Raw genomic sequence first — 15,159 nt, 5'->3', positions numbered from 1 at the left:
GAATGGAAACGTTTGATAATTAAATTAGGATTGTTACGGACTGGGACAAATTTTCGTGACTCGGTCGACTTTAATAATCCACTAGCAGCTACTTTCAGTTCACCGATTCTAGATCTTTTTTGACCGTAAACTCCAATAGAAGCAACAACCTATGCTCAGTGTTTGTCCAACGAATATAGATTGTACAACTAGTAGATTGACATTGCTTTATATTTCATAGCGACAGCACACGAGTAGATATTATATCTACTCGTGTGGCGACAGTATGATGTTTGAATTGCTTAACAAAGGTTGAAACTTCCATAGAAGCAGCCCTAGTTAGCTTATGCTCAGTGTGATTGTCAAACGGAACCACGTGGCCGGTGTCATCCGGTAGATCCACCGGTACCGGAGCGCCGCCGCCCGGTGCAATTACCATAAGCTCTTTATTCACGGCTTTCAAGCAAAAAGTCCGACTGAACAATAAACCGACATTGTGAAATTAGCATTTATTTAGCACATTTTCCAAGAGATTGCGGTTAAACAGATTTTGAAAAAAATCAGATAAAGTAAATAGTAGATGTTAGCACTTGACTGCGATTTCGCCTGCGGGGTGATGCGCTAACTCAGTGTCTAACACTGAATGTTAACCACTGAGCTCATTTGACATTGGTTGGTTCTACATTGCTGCTTCACTGAGTGATATAAAAATAATTTTTCGTAGAAACCTTCAATGGATTAAAAATAAATGTCAAAATATGAGCTTGGTGGTTGTCATACACTTAGACACTAAGTTAGCAAATAAGTAGGCTGGTGGTAATATGATGCTGTCTAAAATGGAAGCCGGCTAACCTGAATGGAGTATATGGTAGTTTAAGCCCATATTAGGTACCCCTATTCGGTACGTGGCATCTTACTGAAATGATAAATCGCTTGTAAGGTTTTGCCGGTGGCGTAACTAGCCACGGCCTCCTAGACCAGACCAGAGAAAATTTATAAATTTAAAATTCCCAAATTGTTCCTGTTGGGAATTGTACCCAGTAGGCCCTGCCCAGCAATGACAAGAAAATATGGAACGATGAAAGACAAAAATAATTATTTTGGGAAAACCCGCAGCTTCAGGAATTGTAACAAATATTTCCAGTTTCCACGTGTACTTGGGAAGTGGTGTCAGTTAGTGGAAACTATAAATGTCGAGAATAATAACGGAATGACGAAAGACAAAAATAAAAATGCGTAAGATTCACGAAACTCGGAATTCATTCACAAAATCGAGATCCCCGCTTCGTCACGAGAGAAATTTGTAAATTCTTTAAATATGAATAGACTTGGTGAAAATAAACTGAACACTATGATTTTTAAGTCTACGTATTAGGTCTAAGCCTTTTGAACTAGTGTGGTTATAGTGAAAGTGTAGTGCTAGTGCAAATCAAAGATCACACGAACAAAGTGAAAGCATAGTGCTAGTGCAATTTTTAAAGAACACAAGAACAAAGTGTCTTCCAATAAGGTATCTTAACTATAAACTAAGCTAAGTCAATGGACCGATTCTTAGGTATAAGTACGTTTATAAGTTTAGGTTAATATAATATTGCTTATTAGCCTCTCTCATAGGCTAGATTGTAATGGTAGTAAAGTACTGGTGTCAGTCTGTCAGTACTTTACGACACAAAAAAAACTATGATTTTAAGTTTACAAGGTACCTATATAAATACTTACCACGATTAAAATCTTCGAATTAATCGTGGTATATACCCATTATCTGCATCCATACTAATATTATAAATGCGAAAGTGTGTCTTTCTGTCTGTCTGTCTGCTAGCTTTTCACGGCCCATCCGTTTAACCGATTTTCATCTGTAATTCATCTGTAACGTATGACAGTCAGTCAGTTAGACATTCTTTTTCACTGTCTTGCATTCGCACCGCTGCAATGTGTGCACGTCTACTTTGATTTCATCTTTTACATCAAAAATAAATTATTCCTCAGTGATTATTAAATAGCGGTTCTTCCAAAATACGTAAAATCCACGTCCTTTGTTGGTTCCATTTTAAATTATCGATTAAACTAAAAAAAGCACCTCAAATGATTGTGACGTCACACACCGGTATTTCATAGAATATCGCATACTAAGCGCGCGTTTTGACGTTTGATAAAACAGTGATTTGACTAGTTGTCAAATACCAAATACAAATACAAATACAAATCCAAATTTCTTTATTTCGAATATGGGTAAACAGTTGAGATGTTACAAAAACAAAAAGGTACAGCCAAATTCTGCCTATTAGCATGCAATATGTTATGTTATACCTAGCATCGAGTTCTGATAATATTACTCGTACATATTTTAAAAATAAGGTAAAAATGTGTCTGGTAGTGAAATATGTCAAATAAGAATAAAATGTCAAATAGTCGGATAAGAACAATACCGTATTACAGTGTGTGCTACCTCGTTTATTAATTTCGTGGTTTTATTCTTAACATCGTCGAAGCACCTAATTGAACCTGTGCCTAACACCCCAACAGAACTGTCGATAGTGGCTGTGGGATCGACATATAAACCAATTTTCTTTGTCTGACCTATATTCGTTGGATGGCCCCGCATGCGAATACAACTTCCATCATTTGATATCCTAAATGGAAGTTTTATTTCGCCCATTCTCGTACAATTCCATCAAAAGGATGACCTTGAATTGGACATTGCTCCATCAATCTTCCGAACTCATATTTCTGTATCTAGGATACACTCTGTAAATGTATTTGTATAGTACGGACATACTGAATACTAGATAGATCGTTGAAAGTCTGTTACAAAAATAATCACTACGTATGAGTGACAGAGACAACGCTCTACAAAGCCGAAACCTCATTCGAAAAGTCGATGTACATTATTTTCTTCATCGTACTGTCATGTCATCTGTCTTATTAGGGTGCCCGGGAATTGAAACCCAGAGTCTCCGAATAGGGGATAATTAATTAATGCAGAGTTTTTTATACAGAAAAAAATGACTGTGACGAACGCAATAATAAAATGTTCCTTGTTTTACGAAGAACCCTAATAACGATTTCTTTGTGCTAGTTAGTTAGTTGACTACACATAGAGCAAGCAATTTCATGGTTGAATCATCACAGAGAAACTACTGGACTGATTTAATTAGGGTTTCCACAGTTGAAAGGGTAATCATAGACGTAAAACATACATGAAAACGCAATTTGCCCTAATACCGCTGGTGCTTTGGGACTTGATAACATTAGTGCTTGTTGTTTGCTTGGATCTCTCTTTGTGTCATATTCCTCATTTCTGAGAGCCCCTTTCAATAATGGAGAGATTTATCTGTAAAAAAACCGGTCAAGTGCGAGTCAGACTCGTGCAACGAGGGTTCCGTCCTACAGTCGTATTTTTTCGACATTTTGCATGATCTTAATTAAAAAACTATGATGCATAAAAATAAATAAAAATCTGTTTTAGAATGCCCAGGTGAAGACCCTATCATACTTTGAAAATTGAAAATACTAATTTTTAGTTCATGGTCACAATTTAATTTGTTTTTATGTGACAAATTTATTTTCAGATTTTTCCCCTAATGTCTGCTATAAGACCTACCTACCTGCCAAGTTTCATGATTCTAGGTCAACGGAAGTAGGTTTCTTGACAGACCGACAGACAGACAAACAGACAGACATACAGACAGACAGACAGACAGACAGACAGACAGACTGAAGACCGACAACAAAGTGATCCTATAAGGGTTTCGTTTTTCCTTTTCAGGTACGGAACCCTAAAAAGCGATGATAGCCTAGTAATTAAGACGATGGTATTTTTTTGGATTCGATAGGTTGGGGTTCGATCCCAGGCACGCACTTTTAACTTTTCGGAGTTATGCACGTTTTAAGCATTAAATATCACTTGCTTTTACGGTCAAGGAAAACATCGTGAGGAATTTTCAATTAATTGTTTAAAACGCACATAACTCCGAAAAGTTAAAGATGCGTGCCCGGGCTTGAACCCCCGACCTCTCAAATAGAACGCCGACGTCTTAACCACTAGGCTCTTTAATTCGCTGTACATTTCTGAGTAATTCAGGGTCCAATTTGCACAACATTTTGTAGGAAACATTCCGCAATTTGTTTTCGAATCAAATACCGCTACAAAGCATTTTTCACAGTCATTCGACTGAGGGTTCTGTTTACAGCTCAAAAAGGGTTCAGAATTGGAAGCTTTTATTCGTCCATTCGTCATTTAGCAGTCGAGAGAGAGACATTAACATACGTGTTGGAAAAACAAAAGAATGTCCAAATCAGCAACTCTATGAAACCACGCTGCAAATATTTTGACGGAAACTAAGAACTTGTTTGGACTGGTTGAATTTTTTCTGTTCTAAGTAGGTACATCAAGAAAACCACTACTTACCATTATATTTAATGGAACGTGTAACTAGAGTTGAACACTGTTGAACACGCGTTGAACATACGTTGGACAGGCACTTAACACTCGTTGAGCCAGAATTGAGCTGTACTTCCCCAGTATGGTGTGGCCTAAATTCTCCTCATTCTGAGAGAAGACCCGTCCGTAGTGACCCGGCGATAGGTTGATGAATGCAGTACCAAAATGCAATTTTGACGACCTCCCTGGCGCAGTGGTAAGCGCTGTGGTCTTATTAGTGGGTGGTCCCGGGTTCGATTCCGGGCAGGGATTTGGAATTTCATAATTTCTAAATGTCTGGTCTGGTCTGGTGGGAGGCTTCGCCCGTGGCCCACCACCCTACCGGCAAAGTCATGCCGCCAAGCGATTTAGCGTTTCGGTACGACGGCGTGTAGAAATCAAAGGGGCATGGATTTAATAAAAACTGCCATACCCTTTCCAGGTTAGCCGGCTTCCATCTTAGACTGCATCATAACTTACCATCAGGTGAGATTGCAGTCAAGGGCTATCTTGTATCTAAATAAAATAAAAAATCTATTTTTCAATAGTTCGATACCACAAACCATAAAAGATGTCTATTGATTATATTGCGTCAATGGTTGATTATAATGTTGATAACGAACGGTTCGACGTGTTTGTTTTACATCGGAATGCGTCAGCCGTCGGCAGAAGCTTGTAAAATTGATAATGGAAAACATATCTCGCACTAACATGACTCATGTATATCTACGTCAATCCCGTAGGAACGCAAACACTGACATACGAGTATTAGACGAAATTGGAATAACATAAAATTGTATCGATAATCTGAAGTTGTTTGGAAAATTGTGTTACTAGATTTTGGGTCACGCTTGTTTAGAATACGGTATTTGACAACTAGTCAAATCAGTGACTTTTTATCAAACGTCAAAACGCGCGCTTATTGCGAAATTCTATGAAATAATGGAATGTGTCGTCACATCATAATGACGTACTTTTTAGTTTAATATGAGTTTAATCGATAACTTAAAACGCTTGTTTAGAATACGGTATTTGACATATCCTTATTATTAAGTAGGTACCGTACGTAGGTTAATAATAGGTAGATTTAAGTACTGTGTAACCGCGTATGAGATAGCGATAGCACGCCGTAACGATGAATAACACGACATTTATTACCATTGTTTAGTAGTCAATATTTGTATTAACCGATCGACAATATTTGTATTAAACGTTTTTTATGTGAAAACAAGTAAATAACTCATGAGAAATACAATTACGCCACGAATTCTCAAAGTTTGTTTCGCAACTAAAGTTGCATGCCTTGTATGTAAGCTGTATGTATTCTTGAAAAAAACCAGTTACACGATAAGGGAAAAAAATAGGTTAGGTGCGTCTCTGTTTATCACATTAGTAGGTAACTTTATCTGTGCTCTCTTTTTAGTGTGAATGAGAAAGCAATAACGTTCTTATATCTACCTTTATTACTCTATCTACGGTAGGTACCTTTGCCATAACACTCTTTTTTCTTTTTCAATTTCGGGCTTGGCCATAGCTAATACAAGAATAAGGCGCGTCTGTAGCAGTAAGCCTTTAGAAATCCATAAGAGCCTGAAAGCCTATTTGAATAAAACATATTCATAATTTGAGTTTGAATATAGACTGTAAACTCACTTTAGAGTCTAGATACATTTCTTTTAAGTAAGCTGCAGCATTCCGCCTCCAAAGTCCGCCTTCTAATCGAAGGTCGGGGGTTCAACCCCGGGCACGCACCTCTAACTTTTCGGAGCTATGTGCGTTTTAAGTAATTAAATATTACTTGCTTTAACGGTGAAGGAAAACATCGTGAGGAAACCTGCACGCCTGAGAGTTTTCCATGATTTTCTCAACGGTGCGCGAATTCTGCCAATCTGCACTCGGCCAGACCTACGCCCTCCTTATTCGGAGAGTAAACCCGTGCTTAATAGTGGGCCGTTAATGGGTCGATCAGGATGATGATGGTAAATGATGAGTAGAATTAATGTGCTGATTGATCTACATAGGAGGTACTTACCTGTAGAACTAGTAGGTACCTATAGTTGATTGGCCTTCACAAAATTTACGTATTATTGAGTACTTCCAGGTGTGCAGTTTTCGGAAAACGGAAAATTCAAAATTGGCAACACAAAAAGCATAAAAATAAAATTTACAAACTCACCAAAAGATATGAGGCCGCTGTTGAGCATAGTAAGCTTTATGCTGTTAGGTATCGACACCAAACTGGTCGTTCCGGCTGCCTTCAGGTCTTTTTTCTTCGGCTTCTTCTCCAGGTCATACCTTGGAGTAGACCTGGACCTGTGTTTCCTCTGACTCGTCGCGACCGACGTCCCGCGATGTCCCGTCCTCGAAGACATTTCGACGACAATACCGGACGCACGAAAACAAATATGTTTACTACGGAAACGTTTTACTAGCAGCACATTTTTTCAATTTACGACCACGCCCGCACAATATTTTGTTGTGGTGAATTTCCTGAATTTGTTATGCTTACGTGTATTAAATAAAAAAATAACTATTTTACACTTGACACTGAAACTTAGCACTGTATATTTTTTATATCATAACACGGACATGTTTTGATTTGTTGTAGAGGTCGTCACCTGAAACAAAAGAGGCAGACTTTTAACATACATAATATTATACAGGGTGTAACTAGAACGCTAGCAAAAACGAAGACATCTGATAATATACTAACGATTACTGATAATATGATACCATAAAAAATACGCGAAAAATTATTAAACAAAACCCTATATTTAGTAAAAGTTCACGATATATTGCAAATAAAACATAAATGCGAAAAACAATATTATAAATGCGAAAGTGTGTCTGTCTGTCCTGCTAGCTTTTCACGGACCATCCGTTTAACCGATTTCAATGAAATTTGGTACAGAAATAGCTTGCATCCCGGGGAAGGACCTAGGCTACTTTAATCCCGGAAAATTAAAGAGTTCCCACGGGATTTTAAAAACCAAAATCCATGCGGATGAAATCGCGGGCATCATACATCGAATATCCAAGTAGATAGTTAGGTACTAAGGTTTTACTAAACACCACTATTATTAATACAGGAGGTATTAATTATAACCTTTTATTTAATAGGAAGCAAATGGTATACAAGTATTTTTTTTTAAATATCTAAATAATTTTTTTTAAAAAACAACATTAAATTAAAACTAAAATAATTTTAATTAAAAATCAAAATACAGGTTGAAATTAAGCGTAATGTATTAAATCTGTATTGTTCGTTAAAATCGTCAATTTGTCGGAGAATATTCATGTCATTAATGAAAAGCACCTTAATTCCGTCACCCAACAATCAAACAAAAGCAACCCGTTGTAATTAATTACTTGTGCAAACGTAACCTGTGTACACTAAACCGTGATCCGTTCTAACTCACAAGTAAGGGTGGAAAGATACCTTTAAAACGTGTGTCAAATTAAATAGTAAATCTGTATCAGTAGGTACCCTTATTATAAGCGCCTTATTAGTGGAAGAAGCGCCGGAATAACCAGCTCTTAGCTTTAAGTTGTGATGTGTGGCACAATTGTATAAATAAACGTCTTTTCTTTCTTTCTTCTTTCTTATAAATGCGAAAGTGTGTTTGTTTGTAATTGGTTTGTTGGTTTGTCCTTCAATCACGTTGCAACGGAGCAACGGATGACGTGATTTTTACGGCGGCTACTGTTTATCCCGGAAAATCAAAGAGTTCGCATGGGATTTTTAAAAACCCTAATTCCACGCTGAGAAGTCGCGGGTATCGGCTAGTCTATATATATAAAAGGAAAAGGTGACTGACTGACTGACTGACTGAATGACTGACTGACTGACTGATCTATCAACGCACAGCTCAAACTACTGGACGGATCGGGCTGAAATTTGGCATGCAGATAGCTATTATGACGTAGGCATCCGCTAAGAAAGGATTTTTGAAAATTCAACTCCTAAGGGGGTTAAATAGGGGTTTGAAATTTTGTAGTCCACGCGGACGAAGTCGCGAGCATAAGCTAGTATAATATAAAAGGAAAAAAAGCTGACTGACTGACTGATCTATCAACTACTGCACTAGACGGATCGGGCTGCAATTTGTTATGTTAGCTTATTATGACGTAGACATCCGCTAAGATAGAATTTTTGAAAATTCAACCCCTTGAGGAGATTAAATAGAGATTGAAATTTTTATAGTCCACGCGGACGAAGTCGCGGTGATAAGCTACTTACGCATAAAATGCTTCACATTGAAAACCTCTTCCTTTTTTTAGACGGTTGAAAAATAGAACGGTGACATCATATTTTATTCCCAAACGTTCAATTCATATGGCTGGGTAGGTCAGTAAATATTATGGCATCTAGAGCGGGCTATTTCCACCGGTCCACTTACTCGAGTAAGTAGTACCTACTTACGTAACCTTTTAAACCCAGAACATAAAACACGGACGTGTTTTAGGCTATTTGGACTAACGTGCGAGCTTGCATTGAGATAATAATAATAATATTATGTACATAGTGGATGACTCGCTACTATTTCGAATGTGTAGAAATTGTGTCCATATTCTTCTTAGTTCTATCACGCTTTTTAACCAGTAAGTCGATTTCGTAAACCCTGTATCAATCATTATTACAATCTCAATTGTTGTGATTCTTGTTGCAACAATGCATTATTGTAGCCAATAGTGAGCGGGCGTCAACCAATCAGAGGTGATTGCGATCGTGCAATCGAGCAGCAGAATGGCACCTCGATGCGGGAAACCTGCATCAATCATTATTTCAATCTCAATTGTTCTGATTGGCTGAATTTGTGCGATTCTCGTTGCAACAATGCATTGTAGCCAATAGTGAGCGAGCATCAACCAATCTGAGGTGATTGCGATCGTGACTTTGTAGCTGTCATTCTCTCGAAATCGTGCAGCAGGCTTATTGACAAGTTCACAATTCACATGACTGTATCGTATCGCTAATATTATGGGGTTGACACAATTCACAGTAAATCAAGAAAGCCATGCTCGGAAATCGGAATAATATCGCTCTGTAATGATATGAGAAATGAGGGAATCCGTAGACGAAACAGATTAGCTGACATTGCTCATTAAGTTCAAAATCTGAGGCAATTAGAAAATAAGAGAAGAAACCGGTCGACTAGTCTTGATATCAAAATATCTAATACATAAATCTACTATAGTCCGCGATAGATTGAGATGGTTAGCGCGGGGGCTGCGCGGCTGTGCGGGGCGTTCCCTTCCCGATTGCCATGTCGAACTGTCGCTACTATACATACTTACATAAGAGCCAAACGTGATTTACGTGATTTTTTTGTTGAATTTTGATATGTTGAACATTGAAACGTGTTTTTAGGTTTTAGGTATAATGTGTATAGGTAGATGCCCTAATTTTAACCTTTACGAAGGCAGATACGTAAACTGAACTAAAACAGAATAGGTATGTTTACACTACAATTTAGTTCCCCGCTGTTGTCACAGTGAGATGAGACTATTTTGAATAAACTAACCTTGTTCCGAATTGCCTATTCGGTGGCTTACGAATCTAATAAATAGGTATCTGTTTATGATACTACTCGATATTAGATTCGACAAACTTTTGGGACGAGGAGATGGAAAATTACGAGGGTAGGTATCATGATACTTGCCTCTATACTCCAAGTACTATATACAATACTAAAGTTCTTTGGACATGTCTCCCAGCGTGAGCGTGACTCCATTGAGCATCGTGCAGGGCAAGGTGGAGGTACGAGAAAGCGGGGAAGGTCACCTACGGGATGGACCGACCAAAGTCCGGTGTGGGCGGCCCCGTGAATATACTTACAGGTAAAGCCAGCTTCTATATAATACCCCACTTCTTCTTTTCTTGTCTATGGCTCTATTAAAATACCCCACTTGGTATAGTAATCTTACTTTGAAATTTAAAAATACATACAAATTATTTGTTCATGAACACATTTTTTTATTATAATGTAACCACAAATTCACGATTTTCGGATTTATTCATTTCCTTTTGCTATAATACCTACCTACCTACTAAATTTCATGATTCTAGGTCAATGGGAAGTACCCTATAGGTTTTCTTGACCGACACGTCGGACAGACTTCCTTTGTTCCCTTTGGAGGTACGGAACTCTAAAAAGTAATTAAAATTGTTGCTAGAAATAAAAAGCAAAGAAAAACACTTTAAACATAATGAGCTCTACACTATAGGTATGCTTTACACGTCTTGCTCTACAGTGTAGACTGCAGACATATTGTAGGTTCAATTGACAGCTCCCACAAAACAGTCTGGAAGAAATGAATACAATACTTTGTGGCGACCTGTGTCGACAGCTCAGATCTAGGTCAGTGCATATTAGTCGAACGACACACTGTGCGACTTTTTGTCGTGTCACAGCACGACAAAAACTTGCTTACTTGCCACGATGCTGCGAATATTATGTTAGTTTTAAGTTATGTAGGACCTGCGTAAAAGTTTTATATTTTTATCTTTAAATTCAAAATATCGATGGAAGAAAAGAAAAAAGAAAGGGAGATGACAGCTGTAAGAAAAGAAAAAAGAAACCCGGTTCGGGCAAGCGCACGTGACGTGTGGGTGTGCGGGGCGTCCCCCGCCTCATACCCCGATTGCCATCTCAACCTGTCGCGGACTATACATACATGAGTAGACCATCGACTGAAATTAATTTGGGCTTGCAGTGGACTATTTCTAGTCTCTGGGTCACTGGTAGTAAATAATAAGTCCATGACAAAAACTTTAACTGGAGTCTCAAAATAATTTTAAATGAAACCCGTAAAAGTTACTCTACATAATAATATGTACTTATGGTCTGTTGTATTTAATTTTATTTATAAACCTATATAGCACACAAATAAAATAATTTACAGAAGAAAATAAAACCAAGTATAAACTACACAGCATGCAAAGGCGCTCTTATCGCTTATGGCCCATCGATGTTATAGCCATCGCAGAGACAACTTTTGGCTCTCCAAAAATTGTCTGAGAATGATGAGAAGACTGTATGCAAAAAGGTGAATATGACGACAAGGGTTTATACCAATTTAAAGTTGAACGACATGTCTTATGTGTGTCCTTGCTCTTGCTGCATTCACAGACAAGCCAGTTGTAACTAGGTATTCCTTTTATTACACAGTTGGGAAGCGAATGGCTGAAATTTTAACCGAATGGCCAAAGTTCATGCACGAGGTACCTATTCTTGGTCCATTAGTGAACGAGGCCGGTAATATTATCTTGCACTAGCTTATGCTCGCGACTTCATCCGCGTATACTACACAAAATTCATATCCCTATTCTACCCCTTCAGGGGTTGAATTCTCAAAAATCCTTTCCTAGCGGATGTCTACGTCATAATACCTGCAGCAATAATCTGCAGCCCGATCCGTCCAGTAGTTTGAGCTGTGCGTTGATAAATCAGTCAGGCTATCAGTCAGCTTTTCCTTTTATATATTTAGATCTACTAGCTAATGCCAACGACTTGGATTTGACGTCCGCGTGGATTTAGGTTTAGGAACTGTCTGATTTTTCGAAATAAAATTATTCTATGTTGCAAGGTTGTAACATATCTCATCTTTTTTCTGCAACTTCCTTGGCAAGGAGAAACCCGGGTTTCTGGTAGAAATCTTTTAGCAGAAGTGATTCTGGAGCACTCCCCAGCGCTTTCCATACGAACGTAACTTGGTTCTCATTTGAATATTCGCCAATCAAACTCAACGGAGTAGCTTTGAATACGTTTGTATGGAAAGCGTTAGGAAGCGCGCTAGAATTAAATCAAGAGATAATTTGTTCTTGTGCATTTCACTTCAGTGTTTATTAGGTAATATTCAAGTTTTTGGTACTAAATAAACAGTCAAACGCAAAGAGACCTGGCAAAACCAATAAAATTTTGCGGTGGCAATAATGTCCGCTGAATGTTACTACAAGGTAACCTTGTTTGAACTTGTGGTTAGTGCCTTTTTTCTCTTCATTCGTACATGTGTTGCGTGGGCGCAACGGAAGCGGACGGACATTATCTCTTCGCGCATCTAATATTTACGAGATGGTGACATACGATCAGTAAGTCTAATGTACCTAATTCATCATCGTCGTTCGTTGACTAACAATTTACTGGTGTAAATAAAATTTATCAGTGTTGAATCTTTTAAGGGTACCGTACCTTAAAAGGAATCCTTATAGGATCACGTCTTCGTTGTCTGTCTGTCTGTCATGTTTGTCAAAAAATCTATAGGATAGGGTACCTACTTCCCGACTCCCGTTGACCTAGAATCATGAAATTTGGCAGGCAGGTAGGTCTTATAGCACACGTAAGGGGAGAAATCCGAAAACCGTGAATTTGTGGTTACATCACAAAAAAAATTAAAATGTGTTTATGAACAAATAATTAGTATTTTCTACTTTCTAAGTAAGATTGCTGTACCAAATGGAGTATCATAATATAAAAGGGCTTTACTTTTATGCACGTTTTTGATTTATCGCGCAAAATGTCGAAAAAATACGCTGGAAACCCCCGGTGCGCGAGTCTGACTCGCACTTAGCCGTTTTAGTATGCTAATTGCTAATGCGTCTCCTAAGCATTCGACATATCGAAAAGACGTCAAAATGAAGTCATTTCGATGTTAATGAGACATAGTTCCAGCGCAATAGCAATTTGCGGGACTAATATCGAAAAATCGGAATACAATCGTTTGGCAACATTTCAAAATACGCTTTGTCTCATCATGATGTTACAAAACAGTTGGTGTATCGAATAATAGTGCTACAATTTACGCTTAGCAGAACTGTCAGTTCTTTTGTTTGTCTGTAATAAATGATAGCGGGTTTAAATAACAAGTCATACCTACACAAAGCCGAAATCTCATTCTAAAGGTCGATGTACATTATTTTCTATCGCATACTGTGCTAAGGTCGATATCTCTTAAATATAATAATCATTAACTCAAACGGGCTAGAATCCAGAGTCCTAAAGTCAATTAGTTCGAGTCGCGCTAGCCTAGTGGTGAAGACGTCTGACACCTATTCGGGAGGTCGGATGTTCGATTCCGGGCACGCACCTCTAATTTTTCGGAGTTAATGTGCATTTTGAGCAATTAAAACATATCACTTGCTTTAAGGGTGAAGGAAAACATCGCAAGGAAATCTGCAGGCTGCACACCTGAGAGTTCTCCATAATGTTCTCAAAGCTGTGTGAAGTCTGCCAATCCACACTTTGCCAGCGTGGCGAAGTTTGGCCTAAACTCTTCTAATTCCGAGAGGAAGTAGTGGGCTGCCGATGAGTTGATCATGGATCCAAAAATCATATTAATTTGTTGCTCCGTTTCAGCATCATTGAAGGACAAATCAACAACCAAAATATTATACAATTTCTCATTTACATCTTATTACGATATAAAAATAATAACTTAAATAAACCCCGCCCGTTGCACTATTGTCGTACCTACTCCTAGTACAAGCCTGACGCTTAGTTGGAGAGGAAAGGGGAATATTAGTCATTTACCATGGCTAATATTCTTAATTAAAAAAAAAAAAAAACTTTATCATAAAAGGAAATAATCAAAAGAGAATGATTGGTACACCCTGTACACAGGTCGGATATTAAGTACAAGACAGATATTATGTAGGTACCTGCCGGGAGAAACAAGGTCACAAAGGTGAATGGGAACGAATAATAAAAGACATCTGTATTAAGGGTGTATTTCATAAAGAAGTCCAGGGAAGCTCATCTCTGCCTTTGATGTCTCTTAATTAATTATTGTGAAGAGGACGAAAGAAAATATTATACTCGTACTTACCGGTAGATACCTAATTATTTACGGTGGAGTGGATTTATTTTCTATGAACTTTGATTTTCCGGGATAAAAAGTAGCCTATGTCACTCTCTAGGTGTTTAAATATACCCATGCAAAAAATCGCGTTGATACGTTGCTCCAATGCGACATGATTGAAGAATGAACCAACCAACCAATACCTAAACCAACGAACCAATAAACCAAAAACCAAGAAACTCACTTTCGCATTTACAATATAAGTAGGTAGTGAGGGTAGTGATCGTAAGTAAATATCTCTATCCTGAAAACGCGTTTACAAACTGCAAATATTCGTTCATCTTTGATGATAAGATGACAATCTCTAAATACTTACCTAAGAGCGGTTACGCAATCATCCGATCCGAATCCGTGAAAATACGGATATAAAAAACTCGGGCCCGACATCGGATATCGCATACGCACTAATCCGATCTCTGATCCAAATTCAAGCTATATTCAGTGGACATCTTTGACCTTACTAAGTACATAAGTACATAAGTACAAGATAGCAGATTTGTAGAGCGTTGTCCCTGTCGTTGAGACCGACAAAATGTCATATAGGTATGAGTGACAGAGACAACGCTCTACAAAGCCGAAATGTAGTTCTAAAAGCCGACGTACATTACTTTCGGCCGCGTATTGTACGTCATATTATGGTCAGATTCAAAAGCGTGATGAATAATATCTTCGATAGCTCCAGGACTGTAAGTGGAAGCTTCTAAGCAGTGGACTAGGATAAAGAAAGGAAAAGTAAAGGATAACTCACGTATGCGCGACAGTTCTTCGTAAATTCCTTTTCTGTTCACTTCACTTTCTTTTCGCGAGAGAATCGACCACAGCTGAGGCGTTCAGGCGATTAGCGACACGTTTACACACGTTTTTAACACAACACGGCGTCCGCCATTACGGGTTCTTGG

General features: G+C 38.2%; 1 protein-coding gene across 1 annotated transcript in view; it reads right to left on the bottom strand.

Moving 5' to 3' along the window:
• Positions 1 to 15,159, bottom strand: part of Ptp36E (protein tyrosine phosphatase 36E) — a 169,834-nt gene that overhangs the window by 65,643 nt on the left and 89,032 nt on the right. The window contains exon 2 of the mRNA XM_034979523.2: positions 6,579 to 7,020. Coding sequence (XP_034835414.1) covers positions 6,579 to 6,774 — 196 coding nt within the window. The 5' untranslated portion in view covers positions 6,775 to 7,020. The remainder of the gene's footprint in view (positions 1 to 6,578; positions 7,021 to 15,159) is intronic.

Source organism: Maniola hyperantus, chromosome 20 (assembly GCF_902806685.2).
Source record: "Maniola hyperantus chromosome 20, iAphHyp1.2, whole genome shotgun sequence".
Classification (NCBI taxonomy): domain Eukaryota; kingdom Metazoa; phylum Arthropoda; class Insecta; order Lepidoptera; family Nymphalidae; genus Maniola; species Maniola hyperantus.
This window is presented reverse-complemented; position numbering and strand designations above follow the sequence as displayed.